This window comes from Cuculus canorus, chromosome 2, assembly GCF_017976375.1.
Source record: "Cuculus canorus isolate bCucCan1 chromosome 2, bCucCan1.pri, whole genome shotgun sequence".
Taxonomy (NCBI): Eukaryota; Metazoa; Chordata; class Aves; order Cuculiformes; family Cuculidae; genus Cuculus; species Cuculus canorus.
In genome coordinates this window covers 6,090,577-6,112,709 of record NC_071402.1, presented here as the reverse complement: position 1 = coordinate 6,112,709, position 22,133 = coordinate 6,090,577, and the positions used below count along the sequence as shown (strand labels likewise).

Here is a 22,133-nt window from a genome sequence, read left to right as displayed (position 1 = left end):
AAGTGATTAGCTCTTGGCATGTTTGTTTTTCAGTAGGTTTAGAAAAGCATATTTGATTCATTGTTAGTTTTTAATGTAATGTATTTTCAACTACAGAACTGTAATTACATACTTTTTCACAGCATTAGTACTCTTCATAGTAGATACAGAGCTGAACTATGATACGCAATATACAGCCCCCAGATATTCTGCAAGGCATCGCTGATCACCCTGTAGGCTTGCCAGGTACTGACACAAGTTTTGGGAGCCTAAATCAAAACTAGATATGCTTCAGTCTAACTGTTCAATTAGCTCATCAGAGTAAAATATGTTAATTGAAAACTACAATTTTTTCTCACCTTCTGCACCAAATTCTACTGAACTAATTTCCTGCTGGCTTCAGTTACATATAGGATTATGACTAAATCAGTATTTAAATAGACCTGCCTTGGTCACTTTTTGTGAGACAAGCGGCAGAGGTATCAAAACTCAGTCTTTCACCAAAAGATGGTAAGGAGATCAAGACTGCAGAACCTCTTCCTCTTCAGAACATGAAGACCCTGACACACATTAGATTCCTAAAGCTGTCTAAGCACACCAGCACTGGGAGATCTTCCACACCTAAGACATGACAAAAAAAAATCGCATTCTACCTTCTTCAGTTTTACTTTTCATTACATATGCAATCATTTTAACTGAAATACAACAGAGAATACCGTGTTGGATAAAAATTTTATAATGCGAGGAATCGAATCCCATGTCCCTGGAGTAATTCCTACAACTTCTACCATATCAGTTTGAACATTTCCACGGTGTTCCACACCCAAATAAGGAGGAAGTATTAAACAAAATTATTTCTATTATAAACATCTTATATCTGAAAGTACTTTATATGATATGATGTTTGCTATATGATATGATGCTAGTAACTTCGTTGTGAGCACTCATGTATTAACAATAAACAATTGCAAAACCACTACATACTCTTTTAATGAGCTTGTGCTGTATGGAAACTTACAGAACTAGTGATTGGGTGACAACAAATGTGTGACTGTGATTCTGCAATTCACCTGCTCAGAGACCTCAGACAAGTTTGTATGCCATGCATGACTGGTATCATAGAATCACAGAATGCTTTGGGTTAGAAGGGACCTTTACAGGTCATCTGGTCCAATCCCCATGAAGGTGCTGAGGTTGTCAGGAACCCATAACTGGAAAACATTAGTTATCAGGATACTATGTCTTAACAACATGTTGAGGAAAAGCAGCAATGCCTCCTGCAGGAAAAGCAGCAAAACACCCATTATAAGTTGGCCACATAAATTAACTGCATAGACCTGCTGCAGTTGCCCATGACTGACAACAGAGATGGAGCCATTTTTACACTGCGTGTAGGATTGCAATAAAGCAAATCAGCTGCACAGACTAATTACAGGAGACTTTTTTTACAAGGGCATGTAGTGATAAGACAAAGTGGAATGAAAGAGGGGAGATTTAGATTTGACATTAGGAAGAAATTCTGCACTATGATGGTGGTGAGACACTGGAGTGGAGTTGTGGATGCCCCATCCCTGAAGATGTTCAAGGACAGCTTGGATGGGGCTTTGAGCAATCTGATCCAGTGGAAGGTGTGTCTGTCCATGGCAGGAGGGTAGGAACTGGATGATGATCTGGTCCCTGCCAGCTCAAACCAGTCTTACGATTCTATGCCTCTTCTTCAGAAATGGGCGCACAGAACTGATCAGTCTGGTATTCTGCAATGCTATACATGTAAGTACTATCTCACTATCACTAAAGGAAAATACACCTCTATTGCTTGCACTTCCTCTAATATCCCACCTGCAAGACTTAGCTGTAATTTGGATGCAATGCTAATACCTTCTAGTAAATAAAGTGACTCTGAAAACCTCTTAACTTCTTTTAGATCCATGTACGCTATTCCTGATCAGCACTTGTTCAGTCCCGTGCATGGATGGATACAAGCCATCAGTAATTTTCCTTCAATAAGGCAAAGGAAAATATTTTACTGAAGAGGGTACAAACCAACTTAAACCAAAATCAACTATTATTTTAACAGTACTGAGGCAGCAAAGTTCTCTTAGAATTCAGGAAGAGTTAAAACTTTAATAATAATCTTTGGTCTCAGATATCAATCTCAAGCACAGCCATTATTTGAAAATTACAAGCATATTCCAACTTGATAAATTCACTTCCGAGTTATGAACCTCTAATTAGTTTCTTATTACCATATATCAGGAAAAAATTATATATATATATATATGAAAATATATCAGAATTTTTTTTTTCACAGAAAGGGTCACTGGGCATTGGCACAGGATGCCCAGGGAGGTGGTTGAGTCACCATCCCTGAGGGTATTTAAAAGATGGGTGGATGAAATGCTCAGGGGTATGGTTTAGTGGTTGACAGGAATGGTTGGACTTGATGATCCTGGAGGTCTTTTCCAACCTAGTGATTCTGTGATTTTGTAATAGAAAACCCTGAAATGAACAAGTAACTTCTGATTTTCTAACATCTCTAACATTCCTCAAATAAAGGCTAGGAAAGTAAAAGGATACAGAGGATGAAAAACTTTCAAAGCCTCCAGAGTGAAAACTACAGGTGTGAAAATATATATATACATATGTATGTACGTACACATATAACCGACAAAAGTGTGAGGTATCAGTCTCTGACATAGGTCAGACCTGAACAGAATGGATTGGATTAAAGTGAATTGCAGAGACCACACCAATAAAAATGGAAATGCCAATACAGATTTTGAGAAGATTTGATCACAAAAAAATTCCCATTAGATACTCAAAATCAGTGAAGCATGTTTGCTAGTGCAAAGAAAACCCACGAATAGGAAAAATGACAATGCAAGCAAGGGAAATATTCTACTGCTTTTCTGGATTTAAATGGGGTAGATTTCATACCCAAACAGCAAGGTGAAAGCCATCTTTAAACGTGATAAAGAACAGCTCAAATAAACCGAATATAATACTGGAACTATTTCTCATCTTTGAAAAGCAAAAAAAAAAAAAAAAAAAATCAAACTAGATCCATTGAACAAAAAAAAAAAAAGCTCTTAAAAATATTTTTAAAAGAGAGATTTCAAAAATAAGGGACAAAAAATCATTAGGTTGGACACCTGAAGAAGCAATTTTTTTGAGGTACCATATTTTCTGGACTGTTCTCAGTTATGGGAGGACTTTCAGCACCCTACACAACTCGCTTATCAGCTGCTGTGTGGGGAACCTTCCTACTCTTCTCATCATTCAGGATCGAGTCTTGTCAGAAGTGGAGACGAATGCTCGGACTTCTAAAACTGCTCTTCAAAGACATGGGAGCAGAAGGAACACAGCAGCTTAAAAGAATCATGTCTTGAAAAACTCAGTCCTTAACAGAAAGAGTACACTTAATACTAGGGTTCTGTTCTTTGTCAAGTTACTATATCCCTTAAAGACAATATAAGAAGTTACCTCAGATGGAGATAAAAACTCAGAATCTCTTTTAACAAAAATGAAGCAGAAGCACAGAAACTATTTGGTCAAAATCCTTTCCTCTGAGAAATTTTACAGAACACTACTTTTAGTCAAAGTAGTTATTTCATAAGCAGTAAGAAAAATAAAGTCTGTTTCACAAGGATTTGTGTTCTTCTTCATCCTCTAACCTCAGGTTTGATGTCTCCATCTTCCCTGCCAAACCACCACAAAGCTCCAAGTGTCAAATTAAATATACATTTACTGAATTCTGCCTTTCTCAGACTAGGGGCAGTGATTTTCCACTTTCCTCTCTAGTCATCAATGATTTTGACAGAACTTTAAAGAATTAAATCTATCTTCAAGACCTCCAGTCTTCAATTTACATTGAATTGAAGACTTATTAATGACAGAACAGAAAAAAAAAACAATTGCATCCAACTTATTTTGTTACAAAACCAGATTCAAAAAGGGTGCTTGGAAAGGTCAGACAGAGCACCGATCTTCACCCTAAGCACTAGATTCAAGGTTCTGGTAATGAAAACAAAATCATAGTGTCCATATGCATAAACCTAACATTGCCAAGTTCATCACTAAACCATGTCCTTGAAAGCCACATTTAAACCATCATTTAAATACTTCAAAGGATGGCAACTCAACCACTTCCCTCAGCAGCCTGTTGCAATGCTTCACCGCCGTTTCAGTAAAGAAATTTTTCCCGATATCCAATCTAAACCTCCCCTGGCACAAATTCAGGCCGCTTCCTCTCATCCTATCACTTGTTGCTTGGGAGAAGAGACCAGCACTATAATCTCACCACAACACCCACTTCATTACAACCTCCTTTCAGGTAGTTGTAGAGAGCCTCTCAGGTCATCTCTGGCTGAGGTCTCCTCTCAGCCCCAGGCTCTTCTCCAGGCTGAAAAAACCCAGTTCCCTCAGCCGCTCCTCATAACCCATGTGCTCCAGACCCTTCACCAGCTTCGTTGCCCTTCTCTCGATGCGCACCAGCCCCTCAATGTCTTTCTTGAAGTGAGGGGCCCAAAACAGAACACAGTATTCAAGATGTGATCTCACTGGTATCGAATATAGAGGCATGATCACTTCCCCTCTCCCACTGGCCTCACCACTTCTGATGGCGAGACGACACAGAAATGTGTTACCTGTGGGATTCCCCAATTCAGTTTCAACGTCTGCTTATTTATCTGGAACTATGTAGACTTTGGATTTAATACAGACTACAAAGTAGATTTTGAACAATCACATTAAACACTTGTTGTGCGCTAACTGAAATTCTTTTAAAATCAGGTATATGACTAACTTTCATTGAAACTCACTGTTACTTCAGACTTTTCCTCAGTGCCTTTGGTTCCCAAGATTTGGTCAGTGGTTTAGTAAAACGCAGTCTCTCCTGAGGTTTCCACTCTAGTTCAGCCTTCTCCTATGTTACCATGAATAGCTCTTCCCAAAAATCTCTCCCCCTGCATCCAAACTCTAAGACTGCTTTGTTACGAGCATTGATTGAGATACTGCAACACATAATCAAGAAAAGAGCAAGTATTCCAGGACTATGCTACCTGTTTGGTATCAGTTAGAAGTCAATCATAGTATTTCAGATAGTTATTTGTTTCTGTTATTTCCCTCTTTTCTAGGGCATTGCACAAGGCACTGACTGTAGTGTTTTTAGGATAAAACAGTATTTTATGAAGAATAAAATACTGAGTACATAATTCAGTACAATGTAGTACATTCTATCACAGTACCAAAAATCATTCTTATAGTTCCCCCTAAAACAATAAAATTAGTATCTATGATGTATCAAGTGAAAGATCTGAGAACATATTCACTACTGCAACTTACATTAATATTTTCTTGGTTTTTTTCCATAATTTTATCTTGTTCCTTAACCTTTTCTAGTTCCTGCAGCAGCAACTATAAATCCTAACAACTGATCAGAATTGCTTTGTGTCAGGGAGAATGCACACACAGAAAAGAGACATTTCGATCTCAATGAATTTATAAACAAAACAAAGATATAAAATTGCTGAGAAGAGATGGAACAAAAATTATAGTTAATGGTAAACACAAGGGAAAAGTCAACAGAAGAAGAAAAACTCTTCAGTAGGTGTTCAGCTAAAAATTCTTTTACGCAGCAAATGATTGCAGTTTGCTATATAACATTTAAATTTAAATATCTCAACAGCTTGAAAAAAATTTATAACAGCATGTGAATGCTGTATTCTTCCATCTATATTTAATTTTAGATTTCCAGCAGGGCTCTGGCATTTCCAGAACTGACCACAGGAAAAAAAAAAAAAAGATTTGTCTTTATCAATGCTGTGTCAATCATCATTTACACTTCAGATCACTATTGTTGACGTATTTAAAGTAAAAACTTCTGGAAATCTTCAAACTGCTCTTTATACACCCTAGCTCTTGGTGTGACTGCATATATATCTATCTTCAGGCACGCAGTACACGTTCAGCTGCTGCCAGGGCAGTGAATTCAGTACTCAACAGCAATGGCTACAGCAAACCCAGATTGTGTTTCTGCTCTTGGCACTTTCCTGCTCAGTGACAGCCAGAAAATCATTTACCATTCTGTCTCTCAGGTCCCAAATCACAACATACACCTCTTTTATAGCATGCTTAATTATACAGATGAAAAAACATGCAAGGCAGACTTTATTTCAGTTCACTACCTGTTACATTAAATCACTGAAGTTTCCAAAAAAAAAAAGCAAATACCAGTTCTGAATTCTGTTCCAGTTCACACATACCAAGGGAAGAATCGAGGAAAATCTTGATATTATTTTAGATACACACACACAGACACATATACAGGATGTTATATTATATATATTGTATATATATAAAATAATCATAGAATGGTTGGGGTTGGAAGGCACCTTAAAGATCATCCAGTTCCAACGCCCCTGTCATGGGTAGGGACATCTCCCACTGGACCAGGCTGCTCAAGGCCTCAGCCAACGTGGCCTTGAACACCTCCAGGGATGGGGCACCCATGACTTCTCTTGGCAATCTGTTCCAGTACTTCACCACCCTCACAGGAAAAAAATTCTTCCAAATATCTAATCTAAATCTCCCCCTTTCAGCTTGAAACCATAACCTCTTGCCCTATCACAGCACTCCTTCATAAAGACTCCCTCCCCATTCTTCTTGCAGGATCTTGAAGTACTGGAAGACTACTATAAGTTTTGCTAATAATATTTATTATTCTATGTTAATGTTAATATATTCTTATATATGATTAATATTAGCACCAAATAACGAGGTTTCCACAGAAGCACCCTGAACTTGCTCCAGAGCAACAAAATACCAACTTCATACCCCACAAAGCTCTTTTACCTTAATTATATGAAAGGCAGACTTCCTGTAAACAAGATATAAAACATCTCCACTTGCTTAGCATAGAGGTTTCCTCCATATTATCCTTCAGGCTGAAGGAGGAGAAAAAAAGATGCATGGAGAAAAAAAACATTGAAACATACCCCCGCATAGCCCTTGAGGAGGTATAAAATTCCCAGTTCTCCATTTTTTTCCCTAGATATCCACTGGGATCTTTCTAACTCTTGTAATAAGTTTCCATTCCCAGACATGAATTTACAGTCCTTGCAAATTCCTTCTGACAAAGCATGGAAAGAAAATCAAACTGTTCTAAGAAGTCCTAGTGGATGTACTCCGCCTTCAAAGCAACCAAATGTATCATCCTTTACGTTTCAGAAGTTGTCAACTGTGGATAAACATTTCTTAGGGCTTTTAAGTTTGCCATGCCCCAAACTTCAATGCTGATCTATGTCAGGACTGAAATACATACATTAAAGTGAGAAAGTTCAATGTTTAAAGGTTGTGAAGTTTCAAAAGTTCTTCTTAAATGTTTGAAAAGAAGCATAGTGTGAAATGACTGCTGAATGCACCTTTGGGTGACCTCTGCCACACAAGAAACTGCCTGAGTGTAAAATATAGGGTTGAGTGTGCATCTTTATCCTTCACCTTATTGAAAGGCTGTGAACCATCTGCCCTTTCCCTTCCTCTAATAGCATTGTTTGATTTACTCCTATCACGTTACCTTCTTTACGGCTACATTTTGTACCTTAGCATAGCTGCAATCACATTTCTTACTGTTCAGCAGACCACGCTATCAAAAGTTACAGTGCTTGACAGCCCTCCCCCCATTCTACCTATAACTTTTTTTTCCCCTCTGCTGCTCTGTACCCGTTTAATGAACACTCTGGGACCGCTCATCAAGTCACCGTTTTGCTGTTTCAGTCCTGAGTCTGAAAAATTTAACTCAAGTCAATCAAGCAATTAAATCCGAGAGTCTTAGCCACTGGAAATGGTGTAGCAGTAGTCCTCTAAAACACCTACAGGAAATTAAACGATGATATCATCAGCCTATGTATAACTTTTTAATTCAACCTGCTGTACCAGCACATGCCACGTAACTGGATTTGTACTAATATAGCGCCTGTCCCAGGTGCTAATATAGCACAAAGCTTACTCTCCTTATTGTGCAATCTTCTGTTTATCAGAGACTTACTTTAAATTAGCTTTTCAGGTCTTCGGGATATGGCTTATTTCCTGGTATCTCTGCTGGTAGTAACGTCTGGTAATAAACAGCATGACTGATACTTGGTAATAAACGACAGTAGCAGCCTGCATGAACCAAACCTATGTTTCAAGAGCATCTGTATTATTTCACATCAAAATATTTGAAGGACAAAAACAGATAACATTTTAGCTACCACTGAAAGGTATGATTTAGGTTTTTCTGACCAAGCACTAACGAACAAAATGTAGAGTTTTGTTGCCAATTAGTCCTGCCCTGTAGAGCATTTTCTCACCCATAACCATTCTGCCAATTCATTCCATTTAGGATCTGTAACTTGAATAGAGGAGGAGGGGATGAGTTAAAAATAGCAGCACCAAAAAATGCCAATTAGTAGGAATTGCCACAATAACCTTTGTCAGGATAAATTTAAGGTATAAGGCTCGGAGATAGTTACTATGGCAACCACAGGCACTCACAAGGTACCATTAATGAGAAATGCAGTATCTGTCACACAAGGAAGTAGATGCAGCAGCAGCCTGACAGGCTATTTAAAGACACTGTTTTCTTCCCTGCCCCCTTTTTCCAAAGGGCAGGAGGAAAGTAAACTGCTACACAAGTAGCTTTACTATGTGTATTTTTCTAATTTTGCATTCTCTTTCCCTCCTTCAGTCACTGAACTGTTAAGACCTCAGTGTAAGCTTAATTCAAATTGAGCAGGTTAGATTTATGGACAGTATCCATAGTTTGCCTACTCTTTGCAAAATAAATGATCCGAGGGCTGGAACACCTCTTCTATGAGGAAAGGCTGAGGGAGTTGGGGTTGTTCAGCCTGGAAAAGAGAAGAGTCCAGGGAGACCTTATTATGGGCTTTAAGCATTTAACGCTGGCTTAGAAGAAAGACAAAGAGAGATTTTCTACAAAGGCCTGGAGTGACAAGACAAGGGCAACTGCAAGACAGTAGATTTAGATCGGACAAAAAAAAATTACATAATATATAACATACATATATTTATGATAATATATAATATAATAACGGTGGCAAGACACTGGAACAGGTTGTGCCACCACTGAAAGGGCTCAAGGTCAGGTTGGATGGAGCTTTGAGCAACCTGATCTAGCGGAAGATGTCTGTGCCCTTGGCAGGGGGCTAGACTGATTTTTAAATATCTCTTCCAATTCAAACCATTCTATGGTTCTACAATTTCAAAATACATACATGAATGGAAAGGTTTGTTCAAAACTACTGTCATTCTCAAAATGCAGGCCTGCTGAAACTGGTAATTTAACTATGACAGAACCACTGGGATACACCTCATTTATACACAGTGTCATTCTGCTTCTATCTTCACTGTTGATGAGGGTATGGTTACTAAAACCTTCTCCTCAGACTATGCGAAGTTTTGTCTTGATCAGGTTTGCTTTTGTTCATACTGAATCTTCATGCAGTAGAAGAATTCCAGTAGAGTTATCTGCTTTACAAGCTCAGAAATTATTATCAATAAGTTAAAACCAAACTGCATTTTGTTACCTTTACCAATCCAAAGAGGCAGCCTCTCTCCTTTAAAACATTGCAAATGGAATATAAAAGTCTTTCTTTACATAACACATCTCCTAAAACCAAAGCATTTAGCAGAACACACAGCAAACAAAACCAGATCAATAGTATCTTGTGATTTAAATAGGTTAAATGTGGTCTTAGCAACTCAGCAGCCAAGCTTTCACAGTGGTATTGTGCATTACATTATACTGAATCTGCAAAAAGCTCCACCAACTCATTGGAAAATGCACAACTCATTAACACCATTTTAGTATAAAAAAATGGGGCTGAGAACAAAGATGCCCTGATGAAGCAACCCTAGAAGGAAACCTTGCTGATCAGTGCACACAGCTTACGTGTTAGCCTCTCGTCTGTCAAAGGGAAAAGTTTTAGCTGAGACACGTCCATGTCTGAGATTTTACCCCACATTTCACAGCATCTATTAACGGAATTAATAGTCTGCTATGTGTTCTGTGGAGCTGACATTTATTTCAGCTTAAACGCAAAAAGGAGACAATGAATAAACACTTGAGGAAAAATACAAATGACCTAGTAAACTGTTACAGCAGGAGTGATTTAGAGAGAAAGATTTCCTCACGCAAGCAATGACTCAGAAGTTTCTTTCCAAAACAGGGTTAGTTTCTGGAGATTTGTACAGCAAACAGAAAAACTATTATAATTTTATTTAAAAGCATGTAGCCGTACAAACCAGCCCTTCTACTCTGCTCTCATGAGACCTCACCTTCAGTCCTAATCTCAGCATTGCAGTCTTCAGCACAGGAAGGAAACAGATCTGTTAAAGAAAATCCAGAGAAGACCACAAAGATTATGAGAGGGCTGGAGCACCTTCCACGTGAGGACACGCTGAGAGAGTTGGGGTTGTTCAGCCTAGAGAATAGAAGGCTTCAGGAGGACCTTCTAGCAGCCTTCTAGTACTTAAAGGGGTCTACAGGAAAGCTGGGGAGGGGATCTTTATCAGGGAGTGCAGGGATAGGACGAGGGCTAATGGGTTTCAGCTGAAAGAGGAGAGATTTAGAATAGATATTAGGAAGAAATTTTTTTGCTGTCAGGGTGGTGAGGCACTGGCACAGGCTACCAAGAGGAGGCATGGATGCCCCATCCCTGGAGGTGTTCAAGCCCAGATCGGATGAGACTTTGAGCAACCTGATCCAGTGGAAGGTGTCTTTAAGGTCCCTTCTAACTCAAATAATTCTATGAGTCTATTATACTGAATATATCTGGCTTCAATACACACCTGAATTTATCTGGCTATAGTTTTTAATTTAAAATTTTAAATTTTTATTATTTTTTAATATTAAAGCAAAGATTGCTGTTCCTGCTTGTCTGCTGCATTCCCCTCTCATACAAAGGAGAAACCCACAACTAGCTGACTGGCAGCAGCACAGTCCTAGGGAAAGAAGACTCTGCAAATAAGAGGAGAATAAGCAACCTGGGAAAAGAGAAATATCTTAGAGTATCTGAAAAATCTCAAAGAGCACCTGTTATCGGTGAGAAAAATCCGTATTCCATCCCCAAATAATCTCATATAAACAGGCCCCAAACCATTACCAACACCTCTCCTTTAAGCTGCACTCAACAGGACAAATCCTGCATCAATTGCACGCATAGGAATACTCAAAAAAAAAGTCAGGTCAAAATATGGGAAGAGACCTGCAGACAATAGCAAAACCTTCACCAAGAAGTAAATAATTCAGTTAGTGAAGATAAGAATCGATAAAGCAGTTTCCATTTAACTACCTTACCAATAGCTATACCCGACAGCAAAACTTTAATCCCATAATTGAAAGGAAAATAAAAAAAAATATACTACTAATCATCTCAGACTATTAAATTTGAAATAGTTTTATAATTAATTCTTCCATTTACAATGTGTCCTTGCTCTTTTCTTTTCTTCTCCCTCAGCTGTAACAGCATCCACATTGCGCTGTCGTATCAGGCTCCCTTTTACAGATACTTTCTTCCTAGCACTTTTCTTTCAACTTAAATATGGTCAAGTATCACCCTCCCATTTGGTGACATCCTACCACTGAAAAGAAGTAGTCCTTCCCTGTGCTGATACAACACATCTTCTCAAAGAGACAATTGTTTTGTATTCAGCTACTATTGAACTGTGGGCAGCATTTTCATAAGACTATTAAACACTGCATCCAATTCCTAAGAGGTGAAAGACCGCTCTGAGATCATGATTCACTATTTAAAGTTTGGATTTTTTCTTTGTACCCTGTTCATCACTTCGGATTTATTAAGACTGAAGTTTACCTGCCAATTCATCATCTCGCCCTTCTCTAATTCCTTGCAGTCAGCTTCCCCTTCACAGCCCAGATTTACTATCAGGGACCTTCCCAGCCCTGTGCTCACTCCTTTTCCCACACGGTTTCAAAAGCAGCTGAGCAGCTCAGGGCCCATTCCAGATTTCAGAAGGGGTCCAATGATGACTCGATCTCTGCAAGTGATTATTCACTCCTCTCTCACCTTTCTCTTAACCAATTAATAACTTTCCCTTCTTATCCCACACCAGCCTGGATTCTCTGTCAGCCTTTGGTGGGGAACTCTGTCATATGTCAATAATTACATTAATTAGATCCTCCTTAGCCAAAGCTTCTTAGCTTCTTAACAGAACTTCAATGGATTTATGAGCTACAGCTTCCCCGCATAAAACTGTACTTAATCTTTCCCTATTCTGCACACACATATCCAATGCAGATGTACACACACACACACACACACAAAAAAAAAAAAAAAAAAAAAAAAAAAAACAACACACCAAAACCCTGTAATTAACCTTCTTTATTACAAATCACTTCCTTTCCTGATGGTACTTACTTCTGATTCAACATATTAAACCTGGAATCTTTCCATAATGTCAGGATCTTTCATAGGCTTAAAGCACTATGTAAGACAAGGAGTAATTTTAAAAGTATTTATATGGAGGTTTTAAATACACCTACCACACTAGACAGAAATTAAAGTACTATAGGATTCAGATTTACAGTTCCTCTCCTTTGAGTAACAGTAACAAGCTTCTGAGTCCAGGAAAATTTAACAGGTCAAATGATCTTGTTTGAGAACTGTCTATTATTCTTTAAAAATCCAAAGCTAGAGCAGAATTCATTTTTATTTCAGCTATCAACTGAGAAAACAAATCAGAAGCAGGATGCATTTTCGAAAACTGAGGAAATGTGCTTCAAATGCTGCATTGTGGACCCTGAGTGTACCAAGCTAATGCAGGTAAAGCTCTGCCTTGGGAAGATCCAGGCATTGAAGGAGTTGGCTGGCATGGAGAGACAAAGTGGCCAAAGAGGAAAGATATGTATTTAACACCACCTCATTCCCTGCCAGTATTACACACTTCTGTAGGGAAAATCATACATTGTATTCCAACTTAGCAGAATATTGTTTTAGTTATTTTAATTTAGAACTAATAAATCCTTGCATTACTCCAAAGAAGGCTTCAATTTTTTGCCTATGATCCCAGGTAGTGTAGTAGCATCAGGAGAAAAAAAAAAACAGAAAACAAAAGACTCCAAATCAACTTCTGGAGACACCTTTATAACTGCAAAATGAAAATGTCATAAAAAGCCAGCTTTATCTACCACAGCATTTACATAACCTCTTCCAGTGATCTTTTTAAATCACTATTGTTTTAGCTTTTGTTTCCAGTCAATGAAGAAAGAAGCAAATGGATGTCAAGACTGATGAATAAATTCAAGCTGCTGAAGAACTAATTTTAAATGACTGTTCTCTTTGAAGGAAAGACTCATAAAACAGCTATTTAAATTATACTTTTGATCATCTGAAACAAATTAATAGGAATGGGATATTTTCATTTCCAACTTCAGGAAATCTATGCTGTACCATCATGATCTTGTACAGAACATCAGAGAGCAGGCAGAAAGCCAAATCAGTGCAACATCAGAGTGTAACTTCAATAAATCCTTCGGCCATTAGAGCAGACGTAACTGGCAGCCACTCAAGACAATCTTCTTTCATCCCATTAATGCAGTCACCGTGTCACCACAGCCGCAAAACACAGCAAGTGCTCCTAAATACAGATAGTGCTGCAGGCTAAATTAATCTATTTATCTACAGATATCAATCAAACCAGGTGTGGTCTGGAGGTGTACCTACACCCAAATGGTCACTCTTTTACTGGTAGCATGAATAAAAATGTCCTGAAATGTGTTAGGTAGCTTTTTCCCTGAAAATAAAGATGATGGTTAAGTAGGAAATGGAATAAAAATATTTGGTTATCTTCATCATGTGAACCCACAACCTCTAAAGGTTCTACACATCCACATACCCTTGATTCTCCATTTCCAAGACTGCAAATAATGTATTAGAGGAACTCATCATGAAAATAAATGCTAGGGAAATTTTTCATCAGTTACGTGAACATATAAGGCACTGGTTTTTAGGTGAGAATGAACAGAAAAACTAATGCATCTAATCAGACCAATGAAAGAGAATTGTGCCAATGCACATTACCCCAATAACACACTATATAACACACATAAAGTGATAGACGAGTCTGGAGGCCAAGACCATGAACTGGCACCGTGCCATCTGTAACGGCAGAAAAATAAAGGAAGAAATGCTAAAGAAAGGGATTAATCCTTGGCGGGGCAAGGGAGAAGAATGACAGGATAGAACAAACACTAGGATGACAGAAAATCTTAGAGGACAAAAGAAAATGACAGATGAACCAATTCACATGGGCACGTGCCCATAACACTGCTGGCTTTGGGAAGAACAAGCCAGTTAGTGTATGGGTAGGTAGAGTTCCAAATCAAAGTAGGTTGGAAAGGACTTCAGGAGGTCATCCAGTCCAGACCCCTCACTCAAAGCAGTGCTAACCTGGCAGCTGGCCAGAAAGACACACATCTGACTCCTCCCATAGAACAGAACCATAGAATCATTAAGGTTGGAAAAGACATCTAAGATCATCCAGTCCAACAGTGAGCCAAACACCAGTGTGCGCGCTAAACAGTGTCATGAAGTGACACATCTACACGTCTTTTGAACACTTCCAAGGAAGGAGACTCTATCACTTCCTTGGGCAGTCTCTTCCAAGGCTTGATAACCCCTTTGGAAAAGAATTATTTTCTAATATTCGATCTAAATCTCCCCTGGCACAACTTGAGCCCATTTACTCTCATCCTATCACTTCTTACCTGGAAGAAGAGACCAACAACCCCCCCACTACAACTTCTTTTCAGGTGGCTGTAGAGAGCAATAAGGTCTCATCCAGACATGCAGCACAGCACAACTCCCTTGCCTATCATGATTTAGGCAGTGCCATGCTCAACTACTTAATAAAGAATTACAAAATAATCTCTGCAATAACAATGTCTGCAGCCTACCCTGAATTTACAACCCAAAGCAAGTCTTATAGAAATTTGGGCCACAACAGTTGTATTAGTAGAGTTGCAGATATGCACCTCCCTATTTGTCTGTGCTCGGCTGTATGGCACCACTTTTTACCCTGTGCTTGTTTATCATGATTTCATTTCATATTCCTAGGCTTCAAACTTGGACTTTACTAAAAAAGGAGAGACAGCAACAGCCTAACACCAGTGTGCTGACCACTGAGTAGGTTCAAGAAAAAACAGAAATTTTGATTAAGTTTCCATCTCACAGACAAACATTTGTAGAAAAAACAAAGTTGATTAAACTATTTCTTTCAATTTTCAGAGAGTCCACTAGAAGAAGAACAGACAGGCTCCAAATTTTCAGTGGAATCATTTCATCCTGTGAATATTGGAATTTTTCATTTAATTCTAATGAAGGGACTAACACCCAGTAAAAGATTGATAATGTTCACCTTCATTTTCTACTTTTTTCCATCATCTATCAATGTTGAAACATGAGTTTTCCAAAGTCACAATATGAATCTATTGCCTTCAATATGTGCGAATTAAGAGCACATATTAAACTTAACTCTTAAACTATGGCATCCTTCAGGAAGCTTTAATTTTCCTATCTTGTTGCTCTGTTTACGAATTTTCTTACATTCTTATTTTTACTTCCATGTATCTTGCACAAAAATGAAAACCCAATAACAAAGTACTAGCACTTCATCCATTTTTTAATAGGCCTGCACTTTTGTTGACTGCTTCCAGAAATGCATTCAAAATTTCATTAAATACATATTTTTTCCAAGTATTGAAGAAGTAAAGGAAGAAAAAGCCTGGTTTCTTCTAAGAAAAAAAATATATATTTTCCTAATAATTTCTAAATTTGAGTTCTCATATCTGATTTTTGTCAATGAGCGATAGTTTTTGAACCCTGCACTTACTGCAACCTGATGTCTACTTATGTTTTAAGGGGAAAATTAAGATGACTATTCTGGATTTTGAGTGATGTATAGACCACCTGAAACCAGGATAGCAAATTTGTACTATGTCTGTATGATATTTTGTATAAGGGCTAACCTATCTAGCCATGTTTATGCTTTACCTATTAAACTTAATAAACCCTGTCAGATACAAACTTGGCCAGCACTCACAAACCACCCACTTCCCTGGCTGCAGACACAAAATATTAGGAATAGCGCAAATTGAGTCAAGTCAATATGCAAAGAGGTCAGAAAAATTGCCATGCAGGCTAGATCCAGCGAGTTAGTCACCCTGATTTGGGAAAACAACCAATTCACTTAGACCTACTTTTGAAGAAGTGGGAAGAGAAGAATCTTATGAGAAGTCATATAATAACAAACCAGTTGCCTACGCAGTGTAGCATCCTCCAGAAGATAAAATCAATACACTGAGTCTTTCAAATGAAGCTGGGAAAGGGGTGAAACACCTTATACAGACAAATCTGAGAAAGCCTTCCCAGAGGGAAAGTCTCCATACCAGCAATTAGATAAGGGAGGCTTATCTGTGTTTCACATATCTGTGTTTCCGACAAAAACAGAAATGCTAAACCCAAATGCAAATCATTCTTGCATATTGCCTACAGAAATATAGCATAACTATATATTCGGAAAAAAAGATAGTGCACTGGGGAGGGAACATAAGGAGGAACAGGTGTCTATCCACATATTTGTTGCTGTAAAACCTACCAGGACATTTCATAGAATCACAAAATGGTTTGTGTTGGAAGAGACCCTAAAGATCATCCATTTTCATCACCCTGCCATGGGCAGAGACACCTCCCACTAAACCAGGCTGCTCAAGGTCCCATCCAACCTGGCCCTGAACACCTCCAGGGAGGGGGCATCCACAGCTTCTCTGGATAACCTGTTCTAGTGCCTCACCACACTCACAGGAAAACATTTCTTCCAAATTTCTCATCTAAATCTCTCCTGTTTCAGCTTAAAATCATTCCCCTTCATCCTATCCCTGCACTCCCTGACAAAGAGCCCCTCTCCGGCCTTCCAGTAGCCCTCTACAACTACTGGAAGGCTATAATTCTCCCTGGAGACTTCTCTTCTCTAGGTTGAACAACCCCAACTCTCTCAGCCTGTCCTCGTACGGGAGGTGCTCCAGCCCTCTGAACATCTTCATGGCTTCCTTTGGACTCACTCTAAAAGATCCACATCCTTCCTATACTGATGCCTCCAGAACTGAATGCAGTACTCCGGTTGAGGTCTGTGTTCAGTTCTGGAGTCCTATCATCAATTACATTATGAATTACATCAATCAATTACATCATCAATTACAGGAACAGAACACTGCAATAGGTCTTCCTGTTGGAAATCGCGGCAACTGCAAGCATACCTATCACTTCTACTGAGGACACCTTAGGACCAACCAGGTTCTTTGTCTCCAGTTCCCTGTGAGAGAGAGTGCTGAACAACCCAATGGTGTCTGTGATCTGGAAATCTTTTCATTTCTAGCTGTATGCACAGACAGCTCAAAGCTCAGTTTTTCTGGGTGTCCTAACCTGCCTCACTCTTTAAAAGAGGGACCTTCTCTGCCCCTGACTTCGTAGAATACATTAATAATCTCTTTTAAATTTTACTGCACTTATCAAACCAAAGTCAATGTCTACATAATTTTCATTACTTATCTGCACCTTCTATCATTTTATCTCATTTCTTCTATATCTGCGACCAGAACTGGAAGTCATCGTTCTCACTCTTTCCTTATTTCTATCTGCCTGTCTTGTTCTCAGATCACTTTTTTTTTTTTTTTAGTACATTCGCACTGAGGACTTGCAACCACCTTATGACCACCCATTGCTTCAGAATTCAGAATCATAGAAAAGCCAGGCTTGGAAGGGACGTCAAAAGAGCACCTGGACTATCTTTTCATGGGAAGCACGCCCCTTTCAGCAATGGAATTCCTCGAGTGCTCTAACTATAAAGCAGCCCAAAACTGAAATTTCTCTTTATCATTCCTTATATTGCTCTTTATTTTTTTTTTATTATTCTGTTTATTATTTTGCTAGCCTAAAATTTTTGCAGATTCTTCTTGTAACTTCTCCAATATTTGCAAAGTGCTTTGAAATAAATATGAACACTAGGACTCGATTATATCATGGATCTGACGAGTGCTAGATATGTCCCCCTTCACTACCCAAACACACATTTCCTCTCCAATCTATCTTTTTAAATGAATAGTTATTCACTCAAAATACTGTAGTATTTTTAAAGATTTATTTGCATATTAAAAAAGGCAAGCCTTAAAAAAAAATGTGTATATAGCAAATGTCAAATAAAAGAAAAAATAAAAACCATTACCCTGAAAACAGTAGGTGATTTTCATGTTTCAGTTAATAGAACCTTTGATATTTTTTAATCTGACCTGAAGTTATCTCAGAAACTTCCAGCTTGCCACGGATTTAATATGAAGACCCAAGGAAATTGCTGTGAAATTTTATTTTCTCCTGATGACAGCATGCAAAGCCTTAGTCATAGCAGCTTTGTCTTTAAAACATAAACTGTAACAGCAATGTAAGGAAAAAATCATTAATCTCCCATACAGACAACATCCCTGTCATAAACAAACATACAAATTAAACACTGCCTTGGCAGCTATGAGAAATAACAATCGTGATTTACTAACACACAGGCAATAAATTTATTATGGGAACTCATGGTTTAAAAAGGGGCAAAGTTTTTAATTCTCACACCCTCTGGAAGAGGACTTCTTTCAAAACATTTTCAGTCTGTATGTGCATTGTTAACAAACACTGCTGAAATCGCAGCACACCACATCACAGGCTTCACAGCTCAATTAATCAATGTATTTAAAACAAATAATTAAGCAGTAGTCAATGGCCCTCATTAATAGTAGGCACACAAAGGGCTTTTGAAAAATGCTTTCCTTTACAAGGATGAAAGAAACTGAGAGGTATAAAAATGAAAAGAATAATTTGTTTCTTTAGTTATTCTTGACTCATTAGAATTTAACAAAATAAGTGTCTAAAAATAGGTGAAAACACACAACAGTTCACTTATCAAAGCTGAGAAAAATACTGATACTGCTACTGACTTTAAAAAAAATAAAAATACCAACACTTACTCCAGTGGATCTGTGCAGCAGATGCACTCAACCTCTGAATCAAACCAGTAGAAGTTTGGTGCAGCCTCAAAGGAGGTAAAGCCTAAGCCCTAAATGGGCTGAGAACTCCTCTAGTCTAAATCTGCTCTCTGAAAACCCACAACAGGGCAAAGACACAGTGAGCATCGATGCACACGAGCTTGTAACACCGATCACACAATTAACAGAGGGTGGCTTTTTGAACACTCATCAAGGAACAAAGCAAGTTGTGGGTATGAGGAGTCACGTGCACACCTTTCCCATCACATGTAATTTGAATACAAGGCAACCACTTCATTCCATAAATATGGCATCTTAAGCGAACCTTCTTTGAGGTCTCCCAGCTAACCAGACTGGCCACATGGAGGTAATCTCTCATTGAGTTGGAATGCCTCTCAAGCTTATTCCTTGAAGCAGAGAGACCTTTTACCAGTGGCAGATCTTTGGCAAGTGAGTGATACCATGCATAACCTTCTAATATGGTAACTTTGATTTTTAATTTTGTGCCTTCCTAACTTTGATTTTCTGCCTTGGTAACTTTGATTTTGTGCCTTGATAGTTTGGAATCACTGTTCAAATGAACATGCCGTACTGTAACAGAGTGAATCTTGCCATCGAACCTTGTGAAGTCACACTTTTACATCATATCAAAGCCACTTTGGCCAATACCTTTGATGTGGTTCTTTAGGTGATCTAAATCACACATTTGCAATAATATGTGTAGGTAAACTCACTCATTTAACCCTATAACCTGGCCTACAGGAAAGCTGGGGAGAAGCTCCTTATCTGCAAGTACAGGGATAGGATGAGGGGGAACAGTTTCAAGCTAGAAGAGGGCAGATTTAGATGAGATATTAGGAAGAAATTTTTTCCTGTGAGGGTGGTGAGGCACTGGAACAGGCTGCCCAAAGAAGTCCTGTATGCCCCATCCCTGGAGTTGTTCAAGACTGGGTTGGATGGGGCTTCGAGCAACCTGATCCAGCGGAAAGGGTTCCTGCCATAGCAGGGGAGTTGGAAATGGATGATCTTCAAGGTTCCTTCCAACACAAACCATTCCATGATTCCATGAAAGCTGCTAAAAGGCAGGAATGCAGCAAAATCTTGGTACTTCTTAACTTCTGAGTGTTGACTTTGCTATTGTAGTATTTCCTTTGCGTATTTTTTGTCCTGTAACTCACAATTAAAGCAAAATAAAAGTAAAGGCCACAATTCCACCTGGTTATTTCACATCAGCACACTAATGGTCCACGAGTACCTGTCTGCTATTTGAATTACCAATAAAATAACTTCTTTATTCATGATGGCCTGTACCAGTGACAGACTTGTCCAGAAGCTTCAGGGCTACTTACAATTCTCAAGGAAATACAGCTCTCAACAAATTTTACATTCCATTCCAGTATCTAGCAGAGAAGATATCCTCTCTGGTGTGAAAGATGCCTGAACACATAAGAGATCCTCCACAGCTCCTCTATGACTGACAGCATTTGACCTTTTTCAAGCCTGTTCTTTTCCAGGTCCTCTTTGATCTTCATTTCTTAACTCCTCACTCCAGGCCTATTCCTGAGCAGGCCCAAGCTTTAATCCCTATGATCCTCACCCCAAGGCCAAAGCAATCTGAAAACTCCAATGTCTAAAAGTGTTACATTCACAGCCACCATGTGTGGAGTCTCATATACATGGAAGACTTTAACAACTCAGTTGTATTGTACCACAAGGACAGATGAGAGGATCTATCTACTCAGACCATCAGCATGATAATTCTTCCACTGACGATGATGTTTGCAATTCCCGAATGTCAGACACACTGTGCACAGAATAGAAATGTAAAAGCAATGCAGGGTATGTTGTATGAAATGAGATATCCTGGGGCACATAATGAGATAACATTTATTACCATAAATTATGAAGTGATTTACGCATAAATGAGGGTTGTCGCGAAATTTAATTTTAATGGTTTGATAATCAAGTAAGAAACACAATAATTACCATACCTAAGTTTTCCAGTAAATTAAAATCACTGCTAGTGGCAACAGTTTTTTGGTAACATATATAATAAAATCCCCCTCCAAGAGCTGTCTGCTGTATTCTTCTATTTCAGAACAACTTGTTGAAGGCCACATCACTGTGATAAACAAGTTCAGACACTGTGATTGCTTTTTCATCAGTCCTATTTTTCTTTCCTGCAGCTTTCTTTCTACAAAAAATGATGAAATGGCTGGAGAACCACATAAGGAAAAGACTATTTAAAACTGGGAAAGGAGATCAGGTTTCAACAACAGAATTACGCTCGAAGAACATGAAAATTATACTAAATCATTCCACAAAAGCCAGTTAAAAGAGCTGTACACCACAAACCCAACTATTCTGTACTTTGATATTTTCAGCGCTACTAGATTCATAGTCAAAACAAATTCACTTGAGATATTGCTAGAACTCAGTGACACGCCTTAAAGAAAGTAAAACTCATATATTCTTTGATATGGGTACAAAGTTTAAAAGGAAAACCAAGCTGCAAATATTATCAACTGCGAACATATAAATAATAGGGTGAAAACAAAGGCCTTTGTGATACTGCAAGCACTTACCGCTGACATTCCCCCGCATGCAGAATTAAATCTTCATTATTCCTAGCACTGATTGTCAACTCATGTTCTGTAGAATTGAAGACATCAAGAAGCAGATGGCATTGCCGGGTACTGTTTAGATGGGAGGAAAAAAAAATAGCACAATTTCAATAAATATCAAAGAACTATTATATATTTATATCATAATTATTATTTATATATAAATATATATGCATAAACAGACATACATTCACATGCATATGTTTTATAGCCTCCTCCAATTATAAGAGTATCTTACTATTATACTAAAAATAACTTCTTTTTTTAATAACTACAATTATTTGTTTTACTAAAACCAGACAGAAGTGTGATATCCTAAAGAGAAGCTCCATGACAATTACAACCTGCACAATATTAAGCCCCATCACATTTGATCACCTGCAGCTTTCAGATTCACTTCTGTGGAAAAAGCCACAAATGTTTTCACAGTG

The 22,133-nt window shown here is 38.3% G+C and overlaps 1 protein-coding gene across 3 annotated transcripts in view; it reads right to left on the bottom strand.

Annotated features, from left to right (window-relative positions):
* The window catches only part of TRAPPC9 (trafficking protein particle complex subunit 9), a 536,040-nt gene that overhangs the window by 310,663 nt on the left and 203,244 nt on the right, over positions 1–22,133 (bottom strand). For all 3 annotated transcript variants that reach the window (XM_054059308.1, XM_054059310.1, XM_054059309.1), the window contains one exon: positions 21,664–21,774. In XM_054059308.1, the coding sequence (XP_053915283.1) occupies positions 21,664–21,774 (111 nt within the window). The remainder of the gene's footprint in view (positions 1–21,663; positions 21,775–22,133) is intronic.